Genomic DNA, 18,533 nt, shown 5'->3' with positions numbered 1-18,533 from the left:
CTTTGTCCTCTCTCACTTCCTCTTCTTCCTATTTCTATTTCTATTCTTCATGTTAAATTGATTCCTCATTGTTTAAGAAGCCTTTTGCTGCACACGTATGAATATATTGTTTACATGAAGAGATTTCAGTACATTGCAGTGGCCAGTTTGTTATTGGAACACCATAGCCTTTCCCTGTAACTGGTGATTTTTATCATTTGTGATCAGATGAAGGCAGAAAGTACAGAGATGATGGGTACACTATTAACAAGGGAGGAAAGGAACTCTGGGGATAACAGGCTGCATATGGATGTAGGGCATGGGAATTTATCTTGCTCCAGGGGTCTCCTTTTGTCCTTTCTTCAAAGATTTTCTCCTCTTTAAACTTAGGGGTAGCTCAAGAACTGCCTCAAAGGTGATTGAAGACTCTTGGCTCTACCTGGCGGAGGGACAGAAATCCATGGGTACGTCTTCTAAAGGGAGCAAGCTTTATGTGTAGACTGTCTGACTATGATGATTTGAAAACTGTGGGTGAACTTGGATGAGATGGAGTCTCAAAGACATAAAGTAACCATGATAAACACACCCAGACCAAAAGTCAAGAAGAGAATGACGGGACTTGAAAGTGTAGAAGCTGGGCAAAGTTCGGAATATTAGGAGATTCTGCCTTATCAGAAGATTCAATAGTTTCTCAGTTTTCAACCTTTAAACACGATGCCGCTGGCTTTTAAAACTAAACTTGATAGGTTTCTTAACTTCTAGATGCCTTGCTAAGGTTAGTTTGAATGCCTCACTACCAAGTGGAGCTTACAGCCATTACTTTTTAACAGAGAGGACAGCAGCGAGCCATTGGGTGTACATGTTCTGAGAACAAGGCCACTGGTCTTGATATGCATTCTTTTGTTTGAATTTGGCTTCTGGATAATGAACTAAGTTATGATTATGGTTTTTTTTTGGTTATAATAAGAGATAAGGTAGATATACAATCTTTGACTCACAAATATAGGATAGATAGCAATTTTTTCTTTAATTTTACAAAATACAAATAGACTAGTTATAACTGTAATTCTTGCTTGATAACTGTTCTATTATATGTAATTTTTTTTGGCTGCACAGAAAGTGGCCTTTATTTTACCATTTGTAGAAAACAGGCATTTGGATCCCAAGGTTCATATTAAAAAATTATCAGCAGTAGTTCTGAGCATTCAGCAATGCTGACAGATTCTATGTGGCTCATACAAGCAAGGCTGTTACTCCATGCTCAAAAAAGTGAGACCTCTCTAGAGAGCCTCTGCTACAGAGCTTAGGACTCATTTGTGACTGTGTCTTCTTCCATCTCTTCTTCACCAGCATCACTTGGTCCTGATCTGGGCTTTCTGCCAGGTATCTGGCCGGACTGTAGCAAGTCCTTCAGTCTCTCCACCTTAGCCAACGTCGACGAGTTTGCAGTGGCATCCTTGATGGCTTCTCCATCCCCTGCAGATGGCCCACCTTTCTTTTTGTCAGTTGGCAAACCAGCACCTGGATTAAGTTTTGTTTCTGCTGGCAATGTCCTTTGCAAGCTGTGCACCACCCCGTTTGCCCTTGAGTATTTTCTCTGCTTCCTGACGCTCTTTTAGTTTCACTTTCTGAAAGTCCAGTACTCTGACTTGTGAAACTTGATGGATGACGTAAATTTGGTAATGCTTCTTATTTGTTACAGGATTTCTTAGGATGCTTAGATATGTCAGTGACTTGAGAGATGCCAAAGGATCCAGATCACCCAGTTCCACTAGACTGTTGTTGGTGAGGATGAGCTCAGTCAGACAGGGAAGAGCCTGATCAAGTCCCTCACCTGTAGGGCACATTCTGTTGTTGTTCACTAGTAATGTTTTCAGTCTTCTCAATAAAGGAAAACCATCCAGTTTCCTGATCGCATTGTCAGAAAAGTCAATAGCATCAAACTTGTCTAAGGTAGCACCTGGATTTTCAATGACAGGAATTTTATATCTGTGAAGGTCCTGCACAGCATTGGTGTACTGTGTCGCCTGCTCAGTCAGCTCCGCCATCAGCTTCACCATTCTGCCGCTGCCCGAGTCCCCTCACCTCAGCCACCGGCCTGTGCCTCCTGCCAGTGCCAGGTCCCAGAGTGCCTATTATATGTAATTTTACTATGTTAAAGTTAAAACCTTCCAAGTTAAAACCTTCCTTTTTCATTAAATAGAGAAGGGGAAATGCGGTGGGATAATGCTTTTGTATACTGGTTTAATAAAACACTAATTGGCCAGCAGCCAGGCAGGAAGTATAGGCCGGATAAGCAAGCAGACAAGGAGAATTCTGGCAAGAGGAAGGCTGAGTCAGGGAGATGCCAGCCTGCCATCCAGGGAGCAGCACGTAATGGCACACAGGTAAAGCCACAGAACATGTGGTGACATATAGATGAACAGAAATGGGTTGAGTTAAGTGTAAGAGCTAGTCAGTAGTTAGCCTGAGCTAATGACCAAGCAGTTTTAATTAATGTAAGCTTCTGTGTGTTTACTTGGTGCTGAGTGGCTGCGAACTGGTGGGACACTGGAAAACTCCAGCTACAGAAATATTTAACTATGATTTAATTAGTAGGTCCCTTCTTAACAAAAGTGTAGGGCATTCTGTTATGTAAAGGAGTGGACAATAATATAACAGACTTTTTAAGTGAGGAAAAGTTAAGCATCTCACCTTAGGATTCTATTTACTCCTGTTTTAGAGCACCCTTGCTTCAGCAATGTTCCAGTAGGTTGAGTCAGGACACATTATGCAGATCCAACTTTGAGGCATGGACAGTCTCATCTGCCACATTGAGAGTGAGCCAGCTCTCCTGTAATGAGATGCTGGTCTGGGTTCTTGGGACCCACTATGATAAGGATCCCATCACTCCATACTAAAGTCCCTTTTTGGTAAAACCAAAAGGAATCTTCAGCTTAGAGTGCCAAAAATATATGTAGTCTAGTCTCTCTCTCTCTCTCTCTCTCTCTCTCTCTCTCTCTCTCTCTCTCTCTCTCTCACACACACACACACACACACACACACACATATGTATGTAGTATTGCTAGTATACTGGATACTTGAGCACCTGAATTAAATGTATTAAGTATAAAATATTTAAATTTTGTGGCATTAAATATAAAATAATAACTAAAAATAATAGAGAAATTTCTATCAAAATAAACTTTTTATACTGTTATAGATTATAGGATGCTGTATTTGAAATATCTTAATGTCTAGCAGTTAGAATCTATCATAAATGTCTAACAATTATATCTTAAACTATGCCTTCTAGATGCAAACCCCTCCATGTGTCACCATAGTTTTCACCCAGGATGGATGGGCCTGGAAGGTCTTCCTGTTCTCCTTGGCTGGAATGGGGTGTAACTATTTAGGTACATTGAAATGGAAACACAGGAGAAAACCAAAGAATCTTAAGAATATTGGTTCTGCTTCTATATAATTAGAGCATAAACATTTTACCAGATCTTAGTGTCCTTATGCTGACTTTCATTTGATGTGTGGCAGGATCCACCACATAAAGGATGTTTCACTTCCCAATAAAACTAGCCTGGGAAGCAAGCCTTTACCACATGGACCCCGGGGATTAGTTAAGATCCAAATGACAGCATATTTTTTTTTTCTTCAGTGTTTTACTTTTCCCCAACCTCTCATCATTTCACTTTCATGCCTCATGTCAACATGATTAGAATCACAGAGTGCCCAGAGCTGCCTTTGGGTAGGAGAGGTTGTGCATATGCACACTTTGATGCAGTCAGTTTTAATGTTTACTTATTATCGTGTACATGATACGTGTATATATGGTGTATATATGTGAGCCTAGATATGTGAAAGCCACAGGACAACTTTGTAGAGTTATCTCTCACCTTTCACATCTCTGTGGGTTCTGGACATCAAAATTGGTTATAAGGATTTCTGGCAAGCATTTTTGCTTGCTGAGCCATCTTGCCATGGTGCTAACACATCTGTATACTCAGATGTGCTATCTGCTCTTTGAAAGTACAGGTTAGTGCTATTCTAATGTTAAAGGCCAAGAAGACTAGATCTCTCATCCACCATGACTGTCCTTGTTAACATGGTGCACATGTCACTCATCCTGGAGACACAACAGCCATTTCACTTGTTCTATGGTTTCTCTAGTGAAGAATTGGTATAGAGCACAAATAAATGGTATTTGGATCTGGAAGTGATTAGATGTCTGGGCCAAACTTCATTGGATATATCTTCATCCACATGTCTATACCTGAGATTGTTATGTACTGACTTCCAAACTCACCTTTTGACTACCAGATGCATGTTAATAATATGCTGTGTTCACAATCACTAGTTAGGGTTCTTTCATAGTGTAGTGGCTGGGATGCAAAATAAATATTCCAAGAAGGAAAGATAGGAATGAACCCTTTGATCATCAAGCCATGACAAGTTACAATTGCCATTGTCACTGTGTTTTGTAGAACAGTTTTTAGAGTCTACCTAGGCCAAAGGGAAGTGATGGATTCCTTATCACCTTGAAGGGATATCAAGGTGCATTGTGTAAAAAGTGCACATGCATAAGTATGCATGTGTGTGTGTGTGTGTGTGTGTGTGTGTGTGTGTGTGTGTAAAATGATTTTTCCACCATGGAAGATTTAATTTACAATTATTTCAGAGGTGGTGAGCAGCAGAATATGTAAATTAGAGGAGAAAATATACTTTATTAAAAGTATCAAGGGCAAACAAAATGCTCTATATATCCATTTTATATGATTTTATAAATTTGAGGATAATATATACAAGTGAAGTCATGGCAATTTATGTCAGAAACATCCAGCATCTCTAAAAGTATGTTCTCTAATGATTTTTACCCAACTTGCTAATTTCCCATTTACAATGATTAAATGACCCAAGAAAAGATATTTAATTAAGGAAAGGTTTATATTGGCTCACACTTCCAGGGTCTTGTCCATTGTGACAAGGGAGTCATGGTGGTAGGAGCTGGAGCAGTTGGTCACATAGATCTGTATTCAGAAAATCAAGAGAGTGACTAGTGTAGTTGGAAGTATTCTTGTGTTCCATCCAGTCGGCAGTCAGGACAAATCTCTCACTGGTGTCCCCCAAGTAAACACACAGAGGCTTATATTAATTATAACTGCTTGGCCATTAGCTCAGGCTTATTACTGACTAGCTCTTACATTTAAATTAACCCGTAATTCTTATCTATGTTTAGCCACATGGCTTGGTACCTTTTCTTAGTCTGCCTTGTCATCTTGCTTCCTCTGTGTCTGGCTGGTGACTTCTGACTCAGCCTTCCTCTTCCCAGAATTCTCCTCATCTGCTCGCCCTGCCTATACCATCCTGTCTGGCTACTGACCAACAAGCATTTTATTTACCAGTCAACCAGAGAACATATTCACAGCATACAGAACAACATCCCATACTACTTCCCCTTTTCTGTTTAATCAAAAAGGGAGGTTTTAACTTAACATAGTAAAATTACATATAATAGAACAGTTATCAAGCAAGAATTACAGTTACAATATCTAGTCTATTTGTATTTCGTGAAATTAAAGAAAATATTCTATCTATCCTATATGTGTGAGTCTAAAGTTTCATATCTAATTTATCTTTTATCATAACCAAGGAAAATTATAATTATAACTATCTAGTCTTCAACTACATTAAAGACCTCAGAAGGATATAATATTACCTAAGTAAACAGAAAACACATTGTAAATAACTTCCAAAATTCTGGAAATGACATCTGCCTGCCTGGACAGTCATCCAAATTTCTTTTGTAACATTGGGGCATCCATCTTTAGCCTATAGGCCTAGAGTTTTTTGAATTGCTTCTCCCTGTGTCCTGTAAAATATCTGATGGTCTACTCTGTGGAGCAGGAAACTGAAGGACCATCTCACCTTGTTTTGGGAAAATTTAGTGGTCATTTTTCCATGGGTCCTGCATGTCTAGTCTATACAACATTTTCCAATCAGTCTAGGCAAGAACAGTTTCTTGCACAAATGGCCAGTTCTGCCAAGAAGAAGATACACTCCGTATGGAGTGTCTTTGATGTCCATGTTCCTCTTTGAAGTAAATCAGTGCTGCCAGGAGCAGATGTGTCTCACTGTCCAGAAAGTCTAAGTTTTTAAAACATTTTAGATGCCATATTTTGTAGGTCTTTGAAGTGTTTGAAGACTACCCACCTAACTGAAATATATCTATGTATACCTAGAAAACTTAACTAACATGACTGTAAGTGTAATTATCATAGATGACTAATTATTAATCTGTATTTCTTAATTATACATTACCATTTCAAATGAGCTGTACAAACATAATACCTTGAACAAGAGTAGAAATATACATATAGTATAACAAAATTAACTTTAAATTTGTAATAAGCTAAAATCTATAGCAATGTAAAACATTTTAAACAAGTTGTTGCTCTTTAAAAGTAGATTCAATAATTTACCCTTTCATCCTACTATATCTATATCATATCCTCCTTTTTTCTTTAGAAAAATATTGACTATGACCAATAACAAATTGTAATCGATCTCTAAACAAAGACAAATATTCATAATCCAGTGTTTGGGAATGTGGGCACAGTTCTCTAGGCTACTTCCTGCTGATTGTGGGCACTGGTAGTCTTATGGGGATCTTGAGAAAATTCAAGATAATAGTCAAGTCCTGGGAAGACCAGCTATAACCTGTAAGGTTTAGGAGGTCTGGCTTGATCAAATATGATCCATCTTAATCTGGAACAAATCCATAGCCTCTTGCTTCCCGTGGAAACAAAAGCAGAGCCTCCTATCCAAAGCAACATATCCTTAGATCCAAATTTTGAAGTCAAGATACCCTTTAAAATACATATATTCATTTAACTTAGCAACCTTTATAATCACATGTCTCTCTCCAGTTAAAAATCCCAAAGACAGGACAATCCAGATTCTCTGTGTGATTTCCATTTTTACATGGCTTATTTTTTTATATTACTTTTACTGTCTCTTTAAAGACTTCATTTTTTTTAATTATTTCTTTACATAACTGTCTATATTCATTTTCTTCTACCTTCCAAGATTATGGACATTTTTGCACACAGCGTAAACCATTTAAAGTCTTATTCCATCTGAATCTGCCTTATTATGAATCCATTGCTTTAAACTGCAATGGCTTGCCGGGCGGTGGTGGCGCACGCCTTTAATCCCAGCACTCGGGAGGCAGAGCCAGGCGGATCTCTGTGAGTTCAAGGCCAGCCTGGGCTACCAAGTGAGTTCCAGGAAAAGGCACAAAGCTACACAGAGAAACCCTGTCTCGAAAAACCAAAAAAAAAAACAAAAAAAAAAAACTGCAATGGCTAGTACTGAAACAGAAGCTTTGGCTGCTAACTCCACCCACTTCAGCTTCCCAATATGGTGATGGTACATTTACCACCAGCTCTGGGAACCATGCACACTACCAACTCTTGGAAACAGTGGGTCTATGCCTCCATCAAAGCAGTGTGACACTGTAGTTCGTGGCTTGCCCAAGAGACACATCTAAGAAGCTGTTTTTAGCTCCATTTTAGAATCTTTTTTTAAAAAAAAACTTGCTCAGGTTTTAGGTGGAAACTCTTGCTCCACATTGGGCAGCCAAAAGTAGTTGGAAGTTTTGCTTTGTCCTGGCTGGCCAGTGGTTGGGACAAATATCTCCCAGTCACATCTCCCAAGTAAACACACAGAGGCTTATATTAATTATAACTACTTGGCCCTTAGCTCAGGCTTATTACTGAGTAGCTCTCACACTTCACTTAACTCATAATTCTTATTTATGTTTAGCCACATGGTTTGGTACTTTTTCTCAGTTCTGCCTTCACATCTTGCTTTCTCTGTGTCTGGCTGGTGACTTTTGACTCAGCCTTCCTTTCTCAGAATTTTCCTTGTCTGCTTGCCCCACCTATACTTCCTGTCTGGATACTGGCCATTAAGCATTTTATTTATCAACCAATCAGAGCAAACATATTCACAGCATATAGAACGACATCCCACAGCAGACTAGTGATTGTTGTCAGCTACTTTCTTCCTTCTATTCAGTCTGTAACCTGAGTCCAGGGAATAGACCTACCCATGTTGCAGGTGGTTCTTCCCACCTCAGTTAATGTGATCAAGATAATTCACCATAGGTAAGGCCAGAGGCTAGCCTGTATCTTATCATACATATGACCAGAGACTTGTCTTCTAGATGATTCTTGGTCATGTCAAGTTGGTAAACATTATTAACCATTATACACTCTTGACTATTTTTCTTAGTTATATCTTTCTTTTTAAAAGATTTATGTACTTTTTATTTTATGCATATGGGTGTTTTACCTGCAAGTACGTATTTTATACACCATGTGCATGCAGCACATGTAGAGGCAAGAAAGGGACATCAGATCTCCTTAAACTGGAGTTGCAGATAGTTGTTAGCTGCTATGTGGGGGCTGGGAATTGAACTTGGGTCCTTTGGAAGAACAGCTAGTGCTTTTAACCACTGAGTGATCTCTTCAGCACCCCACCCCCGTTAGCTAATTTTAAAGTATACAATGCTATATTATTAGCTATAGATCCTACTCTACTTTCGATATTTAGACCTTACTCCCTGCTTGTGACTAGATCTTTGGACTGTTTGATGTCTCCTCATTTCTTCTTTAGAATAGGGATTTTAGTGGATTTCCATCTGACTCCAATCTGTGGCATTTAAAATCAGAATTGTAAGATGCCCCAATGTTAGCAAAAACTAAACAATTCACAGTGTAAAATTATGCTCATTGAATTGCAGATAAAAATAAATATCCCACAATGACATTCAAAATGGCATGTAAAGGTGTTAGATTACACGGGAAAATTGTCCATAAAACTATATTAAATTCACCATTTTCCAAATAATGAGGAAGATTTTATCTCTTTAAAAACCACATCTTTCTAAAGCAGCTGTGGGGGTTTGACTTACATTATGTTACTCTGATATTTTTTAAATGAAATGCCAAATATAATTTAGTGCTTGAAGCATGAAGCAAGCCTGACTACATTCTGCTTGACAGCCTTGCTATATTTCCATTAAGCTATCTATCCACTGGATCAAATATTTTGGTTAGTGCAGGAATGTATTAGGATGTGTCTTTGGATGTTTGTACACATAGGTTGTGAATTAATAATCATTGCTAGTGTTTATTGGGTGCACTATGTTACGTGCTACTTCCATACCTTATCATTTGCAATTTGCTTAGTAATCATAGTAAAAGGTACCACTTATTTTAATTTTATACATGGAAGTATACATGGAAGGGCTAACATAAAATTTCTAAAATCACAGCTGAATAGAAAATGATTTGAACCCAAGTGGTCTCACTCCAGAGCAGCACATATTCACATTAACTTGTAATATCTAAAATATGAAGCAGTCTCATTTTCTTGCTGATTACTTAATCTTTATTCTCAAGGTGACACTTTGGTATGATCTGTCCTTGCTTGCCATGCACTGCTTGGAGAGTGAAAAATAATGATAAACTCCTCATGACTCTTTGGAAATTAAGAGTTAAGCTGAATGGCCCCATCCTGTGGTCTTATTCCTTCCAACTAAATATTTCTTTGCACTCTAAGTGCTGATGTGGGAGACTCTGTGCCAATCTGATGTGGGAGACTCTGTACCTATCTACCTATGTATGTTCTCTTCCCATTTATACAATTTTTGCACATCAGACTGTTTGTGGAAAAGGTAATATAAATAACCTATTCTCTATTTATTTTAATCTGATAACTAACTTTGTACATTTTTAAAATTTTTGTCTAAGAAAATCAGTCCTGACATATAGTAAAGTATTGAGCCTTGATCTGGCTTCCCCTCTTCTTGTGTCTACTTATTCTTAACCCACAGGATCATGAACCAATGAATCTCTATTTTTTTATGTTATATAGTCTGTGGTATTCTGTTATAGTAAAACTAAATGAACCTAAGATATCTTTTTTCTCTACATAGCAATATTTATATTTACTTATAGTCATATTTATTACTTTGGTTCCTTTTTGTTTATGGTTTTGATAAAGGAATATGTAAGATTTTATTGTTGACAACAAAATGAAGATTATTTAAAAGTTTACAGAAACGGTTGTAGACCATGTTCTGTCAACAAATTAATTCAGTGTGATATATTTAGGATATACTTACATTTTAATTAAATGCTTTTGTGTATTTATGTATCTATGCCATGTTAGGCATAATTTGAATCTTGCTTATTTGGTTATTAAATTGGTCCTAATTTATAGCAAAGGTCTGTGTTTTTATCTGACTTTTCCCCCTTCTTTCATCTATTGATTCTTTGGTTCCCTGACTGTCTAGGGTGTGTGCATTAGAGACTGTTTTTGGAACATCTGACATGAAAAGCTGCTGAATATGCCAGCAAGGAGCTAATGATTCGTCAGAAGTCCCATGAATGATGAAGTCAGGCTTGCCAGTTCCTCTGCCTTACCTTGTGTGCTGACCTTGGGTAAGCTCAGAGTCGTGAACAGGCAATTTAGCACTGGCCTGCTGAGTTCCAAGTACCCACCTTGCAGTGACCTCGTGGTACAATAAACTTGGCCAGCACTGTGTCTCAGACTGACATTTAAGGAAAATGCAGCTATGATCAAGAGGTATAGTGAATATAATAGAATCAAGGAGCCAGATTTTTTATTTTTAATATGTAGAAATAATGCTGATCTCACGGGAAGACCAGTTTTATTAATATGACAAATTATATAATGAATAAATAAGAACCAATATATAATGTATGTGTGCATGTGTGTATATGTAATGAAATCAAATACTGAATAGAAAGAAGTTAGAGAGACTTGTTCAAAACCTTCCTGCTAAGTGTCAGGGAAGATAGTCACATGTTGACAATTGAGGATGAAAGCTGGGGCACTGTAGAAAATTATGCTCAGCTCTTAGGACAGGATATTACATTTGCTTCACTTGCTCCTTATGTCTGAGACATAATTGAATGTTCTTTAATATGTCTTTCTTCCCCCAAGCAAGTGTGCCCTGACCCAGTTACAGAACATTCGTGGCAATTTTAGATGAAGGGTTGAGGGAGAGGGTCATGAGTCTGAGATAGTAACAGAAAATTTAATTTACTCTGTAGACCTCCATGTCTCTTCGGAGTCTTCTGGCACACTGTTGGTGCAGTTTTGCTTTGCCTGGGTTTTCATGTTAGCTTGAAAAACAACATTTGTTAAAATAACAAGTTCACTGAACTAATTTTTGGTGAAAGATCTTATTTGAAAAACCTGAATTAATTCAAGCATGCCTAATTTGTAAACTGCTCTATAATACACTATATTTGTATGCATTGTTTAGTTTAATACAAGTAAATGGACATTATTGGGCTGTAACTTCTGGGAGCTCTGTCATGAGGTGCTTTAGATAATAGAGCATTTTTTTTTATAAAGGAAACAAAAAACCAAAATGATTTAACCTCTGCTAGCATAGTAACCTTCACCTGGAGTGTTTTGTGATTAAAATGATCTGAAAACATTAGTTTCCATTTATAATCTCCAAATAGTTAGATCTTAGTAAAATCCTATTGTGAAAGATAGACATTATCATTGCCATCATTTTGGCTTAGAGGAAATTAAACTATAGAGATATAGTTAATAAAATCCACCCACTAACCCCAGAAAGGGGCAAACTTTTGCTGAAAAGTGAAAACTAGCACTCAGTTTGGTAGGGGGAAGTCCCTGAAGTTGAATAAATTTTATGGAGGATCTTTGGGTACTAACATTCATTTTGTTACCATATATTAAAAATTTGTTTTCTCCTGGTATTATTATAATAGTGTTGTTCAAATAGTAATATGTTCAGAAATCATCTGAGAGTTGTAAACTATGGATTCTGCTTTGGTCTGTCTGAGGTGCAAACTGTACCTGAGTTTCTAATAAGATTCCAAGAAAGGGCTGGTCTGGTGGCCTGGAAACCACACATGGAGTAGAAAAAGACTGTAGGGAAAGTACTTCATGGGAATCAAAAGTTTATAACCTAACAGCATTTACTAGCTGATTATTGTTATACAAGTCTCTTAACTGCTCTGATCCTTACCTTGCCTACTTGTAATACTGAGCTGGCTTAATAGAAATATTAGAAACACAACAAAATGTAAGTATATTTCCACATTTCTGGGACCATGCCATTTACTATAGATGCTGTGGGATGGTCTGTATGTCAAATGCTCTGATTGGTCAATAAATAAAACACTGATTGGCCAGTGGCCAGGCAAGAAGTATAGGCAGGACTAACAGAGAGGATAATTGATAGAACAGGAAGGTGGGAGGAGTCACTGCCAGCCTCCGCCATGACAAGCAGCATGTGAAGACGATGGTAAGCCATGAGCCATGTGGCAAGGTATAGACTTATGGAAATGGATTAATTTAAGCTATAAGAACATTTAGCAAGAAGCCTGCCATGGCCATACAGTTTGTAAGCAATATAAGTCTCTGTGTTTACTTGGTTGGGTCTGAGTGGCTGTGGGACTGGCGGGTGACAGAGATTTGTCCTGACTGTGGGCAAGGCAGGAAAACTCTAGCTACACTATAAATATGAATGTTCTTTGCAATTAAGTAAAATTGTGTAGAGTATTAACTACTGTTGTTACTGGAGTGTGGCCTTTCCTCCCTCCCTCCCTCCCTCCCTCCCTCCCTCCCTCCCTCCCTCTTTTCCTTCCTTCCTCCTTTCCTTCCCTCATTTTTTTTCTTCCTTTCTCTGGCTAGAATGCTTTAAACCACCTTGGATAAAAAGACACTATGGTTAGACAGTAGGAAAGTTGGATGGGGACCACAGAGATGCACAATATCTGTGCATTCAGTCTGGGCTGTTCTAAAGGAATGATTCTGGCCAGCCCCAAAAGCCTGCAAAGGATTCTCTAGTGATGCTATTACATGAGCTTTCCCCAGACTTCCTCCCCCAGGTTTAGCCCACAAATCTCTGGTTTAAGAAGCCTCCCAAGCAGCTCTGATGCACACAATTGCATGAAAATTACTGATGAATCTAGAGGAAGGCTGTGCACATCTCCGGTTCTGTGACAGTGAGTTTAGGAGATTATCTCTTTCCCTGGACCCAAAAGTGCTCTGAATCCATTCTTTTGTTATGGCTCTAAATATCAATGAATGGTTTGTTTCAGAAAGTATTAGGCATGCATTTCTAATGGAACAGCAAGGCATTAAATAGTCAGGAGCCTAGGCCAAAAGGATGTAAAAATAGGGCATAGATTCAGAACAAAGAATGATAGAAAAACTGACTGCAGTCTAAGGGTCAAGAAAAGCTAACCTGCACATATTCAGACCAGGAACAAGCCTCTAAAGCACATTCAGCAAGCAGGCAGAATGTACTTATTTGCTTTATGTGGAGTAATGTAGGAAAGATTGGTTATTGTTTCTCTGGTAAAGAAAGGCTTCTAAAAATTGGAATTTACAAACTCTGTTAGTGTCAGAGATGATAACAAAGTAAAATGAATTTAGGAGCCTCCACTGTACTAAGAGAAAGAAAGCAATATTTAAAAGACAGTGTTTGCTTAAGATCATTTAAAAGACAGTATGGCCACTGGAAGACTGAGGGTTTCTGTGACTGTGCATCTGAACCTGTGTTATCTGTATTTCAGTATCCCTAGTTCTTGAAATCTGAATTTGCCACATGCTGCTTTCAATAAGACATCAACTTACATCTGCCTGTCTCCACCCAGAAAGCATGACATTGTAAAGAAACATTTCTCAAAATAGAAAAAAAAAGTAGGACTGCTTCTGGAACATGATGTAATGTCTCTTCATTTTCTAATGCAATGTTTTGCATTTCAACGAGGTCTGAGAAACCAGGGCTTTTCTGTGTACAGCAAGGATTGGAAAGAAAAAAAAACTAAGAAAGCAGACATTTCAAAGTTCATATTGTGCTGGAATCAGGTTCATGGAGAAGGAAGAGAAATAAGGAGAAAGGAAAGAAAGAAAATGATGTATGTGTGTTCTTTATCTGTGTTCACCAAGTGTTAGATGATAGTTTTGTTTTCAATGGAGTGAAATGGTATCGTAACCTTTTTTATGTTTGCCTCAGTATGAACAATCCACAGACATGGAGGCCCATCCCGTTCTATGCAGGTTGGGGTGTGATCCACTTTGCTAACCCATTCTAATCACCTAAAGAAAGGGTTATAAAAACACCGAGTCACTATAGCTGCAATGCTGGGAAGAAGCTGAAATTAGACTTTACATTTTCTGTAGCCCTTTTCTCATAATATGTCCTCCCTTTCCCTGGTGATTATTATTATTTTTTTTATAGAGAAGGGTGAAGAAACAGAGACCTAATTTTTGAATCTTTCTCTGTTCCTTAATATAAACTTGAATTTTGTCCTCAGGATACAGAGCGGTGTGTGTGTGTGTGTGTGTGTGTGTGTGTGTGTGTGTGTGTGTGTGTGTGTGTGAGAGAGAGAGAGAGAGAGAGAGACAGAGAGACAGAGACAGAGACAGAGAGACAGAGAGAGACAGCGACAGAGAGAGAGAGACAGAGAGAGAGAGAGACAGAGAGACAGAGAGACAGAGAGAGAGACAGAGAGAGACAGAGAGACAGAGAGAGAGACAGAGAGAGAGAGAGAGAGAGAGAGAGAGAGAGAATGCACATGTGCATGTATGTATATATGGGTTGCTTTTGCACATGTTTATGCAGGCCAGAGGGTCATGTTAGCTGTCGTCTTCAATTGCTTCTCAACCTTATTTTTTGAGTCAAGGTTTATCACTGATCCTGGAGCTCACCAATTGGCTAGAATGGATGGCCACTGAGCACCAGGGATACACTTACCTTCACTTTCCCAGTGCAGGAGTTATAGGTGGATTTTGTCAGTCACAATTTTTTATGTGCATGTCCCGGATCCTAAATGATATCTTCATTTGTGCAGCAGGTGCTCTAATCATTGGACCATTTCCTACTCCCTGTTTTACTAGCTTTATAAGCAGGAATCCACCATTCTTTGGCCAAATACCTTGTCAGAAGCAATTTAAGGGATGTTGGGCTTATTTCTGACCCACAGTTCAGGATCTGTTGTGGTGCAAAAGGAATGTGGTGCTGACCAGGAAGTAAGGAAAGGGGCATGCTAGTGCCCAGCTGGCTTTCTCAGTCTGCATTCCTAGGTAATATGGTGGTCCTGCCCACATTCAGGGTGAAAGTTCCCTCATTCATCAAACTGCTCTGGAAACATCCTTGCTGATATCCTAAAATGTGACTCATTAATAATGCACTTGTCTATAAATCCAATCAAGCTGACTATCAAAGTTATTTAGTCATCACAGCCAACATGAATGAGAACTATTTAATAAAAAAAGAGACATTTATCGCAAAGGAGGTTCCCCCTACCAGGGGATTAGGAATGGAAATAGAGAGAGGGATATCGCTTAAATTTAATTTTTATACCTTAGAAAAATAAGAAATAAGGCTATTTTAACTCTTATCCTTTATTAGTTTGTCAGTATCACTTTATGAAATTTCTTTTGTTTATTGCTGGACAGTGAGGTCAGAAGACAGTGAAAAGTAATGAAGTAATTGTATCTTTGTATGTTTCCCAGCCTGATGACTGGCAATAAATGAATAAACAACCAAACAAGCAAATAGCTGAACGATTCATTATTTATTAAAATGACTAGATAGTGAATCTACCTTTTAATAGCTGTTATAGACTTGGAGAAATTGAAAATCATATTATCTGGAATGAAATGTGTATTAAAATTGTGAATGAATGTGAAGTGATGGCATGAGTGCACTATTTCAATGCGGAAACAATGTAAAAGGGGTTAGTTGACCTTCTTAAAATCCATATATAGTTGGTCACCAAACTTTTGCTGGAATACATAAGTTATTGGAGAAAAATTATAAATTTACAATAAACCAGCAGCATACCAAAGTCATACTGACACTAATTAGCTTTAAGCATTTTTTAGTCCATAAAAAATACTTTCCATTACATTTTAATATATTCTCTGAGTATGTATGCACCCATATATCTGCATATGTGCATATCTGTGGATTGAACTCAAGTCATCAAGATTTAGCACTAGGCAACTTAACCCACTGATCTGTTTCAACAGACCTTAATAATACCTTTCACTCCCACTGCTTGCTATCTCTAGATTACTTTATGTAAGTCTCAAACATCATACAGCTTTTATTTTTTTACACATTTTAGTATGTAACCCGAAAAGAGACAAAAATAGCCATGGCAAAATTATCAGGTGTGTAGTGGGTAGCCATTTCAACCTTGATCTGTAAGTTCCAACCCCCATTGAGGCTTCAGTAACTGTCACACTTACAATGCAGGGCCAAGAGAGGACCTTGAAGACCTGAGATCTGGATGCACCATCTCTCTTGGTTCCCGGACTCTGGACTCTAGAAGTAGACCGAGCAGAGTTCTCCAGAGAACACCACTGGACTGCGCTACGTCTTCCCTAGACCCTATAACCTACCTATTCCTTCATTTGTAAGTTATGCCACTAAATAAACCTCCCTTTTAACTATGTGGAGTGGCCTTAATAATTTCACCAATACAGGTATTATGTTTAACATAAAATATTAAATGTACTAATTCTTATATACTATTTAATGTCCAGTAAGTATTGATATTTACTTTGTTGGCTTGTATGTTATTTAGCAGCATAAGATGGGAATCAAAAATATCCATATCTTTTTGTCCTGGTTGTCATGTGGCTACCTCTTTCTGCATCTATATCTTCTGTCTACTCTACCCCTTTTTCCCTAACCTTATAAAGACATTTCTCTCTCTCTTTTTTTTAATCCGCTGGTGTGATTGGTTCTAAAAAGATGCATATTGATCAGGAATACTGAGGGAAACAAAATCAATAAGGTTAATAGTCAAATACATGCAGATATCTCACAGGATTTTTATTATAGAGAATGATTCAAAGAATTATGGAAGCCTAATAGTTCCATGATACTATATGCTGAAATCCCAGGAGAGCTGATGGTACCATTCTTCAATCTTAATGTGAAGACCTAGAAATGCTGAAAAAGGTGAGGCTAGAGTTGTGGTAAGGGATGTATGGTCTGAAAAGCCCCTGGAGCACCAGGGCTTTTGATGTCCCATGTTCAAGGAAAGATTTCACCTCGACTGCTTTTTTATTTTTGCCTTCAATGGATTGAATGATTGTTATTCAGATACTCACTGAATGAAGGTAGATCTTTTTATAGTTCAAATCCTAAATCTTCCCCTCACAGACGTAGCCAGAAACAATATGTTTACTATTCATATGGACATCCCTTAATCCATTCATAGAGTTAGATAACATTCACTGTCACAACACTTATTTCACAAACATGGACCTTGTGGGTTACCTGGAATACAACCATCTAACATAAAAATCATCATATATTTGTGTTTTTAAAACTTTGTGAGAGAAACTTACAGGTATTAAAATTGTTTGTGTAATGAGTATATTTTTAAATGGAAAAATTATGTACATCTCATGAATTTCTGCTTCAAAAAATTAGGAAAACTTAAATCCAAAGAATATTTTTCACATGATTCCTTAGATGATCTTATTAATTTTCTAAAGTGTTTGTCTTCTTTCTGTTTGATATTTGGATTACAACCAACTTTTAATTAATACCAAAACATACAAATCAGTATGGTAATGGGAGCTTTCTTAATGCTTAAATGTTCCTTTGCTGAGAAGAGCAAATCCAAATCTGTTACATTAATTTTTGTAATTATTTAGTGTTGTGGGATGGTCTGTATGTTAAATTGCTCTGATTGGTCAATAAATAAAACACTGATTGGCCAGTGGCCAGGCAGGAAGTATAGGCCGGACTAACAGAGAGGAGAATTGAGGGAACAGGAAGACAGGGAGAGAGACTGCCAGCCTCTGCCATGACAAGCAGCATGTGAAGACGTGGTAAGCCATGAAGATTTATGGAAATGGATTAATTTAAGCTATAAGAACAGTTAGCAATAAGCCTGCCATGGCTGTACAGTTTGTAAGCAATATAAGTCTCTGTGTTTGCTTGGTTGGGTCTGAGCGGCCGTGGGACTGGCGGGTGACAGAGATTTGTCCTGACTGTGGTCAAAGCAGGAAAACTCTTGCTACAAATGGCGTCCAATGTGTTGGCAAGAGTTTCCACCTAAAACCTGAGAAAAAAAAGATTCTAAAATGAAGCTAAAAACAGTTCCTAGTTATCTATCTCAAGGTAGTGGCACCCTGCTGGTTTGAGTCACTATGACAGGTCCCTGACATATACGCTCAACCTGCAGTATGGTAGGAATGAGGCCTCTGCAAGTGGCACATTAAGCTGCATGGTGATTTAGGCTTTGCTAGTACAAAACAAAAAAGAGGTTTCTGGGCTACACGCTACTTTGATAGAAGCATAGACCCACTATTTCTGAGAGTTGATGGCTCCCAGAGCTGGTGGAAAATGTACCATCGCCATGTTGGGAAGCTGAAGTGGGCAGAGCCAGCAGCCACAGCACTGTTTCAGGCTTAGAAGGCTGCAGTTTAAAGCAATAGGCTCAAGGTAATAT

The 18,533-nt window shown here is 38.1% G+C and overlaps 1 protein-coding gene and 1 long non-coding RNA gene across 3 annotated transcripts in view; one reads left to right on the top strand and one right to left on the bottom strand.

Moving 5' to 3' along the window:
• The window catches only part of LOC143267797 (uncharacterized), a 102,330-nt gene extending 85,787 nt beyond the window's left edge, over positions 1 to 16,543 (top strand). The window contains exons 5-6 of one of the 2 annotated variants that reach the window (XR_013043315.1): positions 10,334 to 10,481; positions 16,319 to 16,543. This is a non-coding gene — a long non-coding RNA (uncharacterized LOC143267797). Of the gene's footprint in view, positions 1 to 369; positions 444 to 3,274; positions 3,666 to 10,333; positions 10,482 to 16,318 lie in introns of those variants that run through there. The other variant, XR_013043314.1, reaches the window with a different exon arrangement.
• Positions 1,283 to 2,039, bottom strand: LOC102927697 (U2 small nuclear ribonucleoprotein A'). Its single transcript, XM_042258264.2, is given in 2 exon segments — positions 1,283 to 1,508; positions 1,510 to 2,039. Coding segments are annotated over 2 exon segments (756 nt in total).
• Positions 16,544 to 18,533: the final 1,990 nt, after the last annotated feature.

The sequence above is a fragment of the Peromyscus maniculatus genome, chromosome 11, assembly GCF_049852395.1.
Source record: "Peromyscus maniculatus bairdii isolate BWxNUB_F1_BW_parent chromosome 11, HU_Pman_BW_mat_3.1, whole genome shotgun sequence".
NCBI classification, from domain to species: domain Eukaryota; kingdom Metazoa; phylum Chordata; class Mammalia; order Rodentia; family Cricetidae; genus Peromyscus; species Peromyscus maniculatus.
This window is presented reverse-complemented; position numbering and strand designations above follow the sequence as displayed.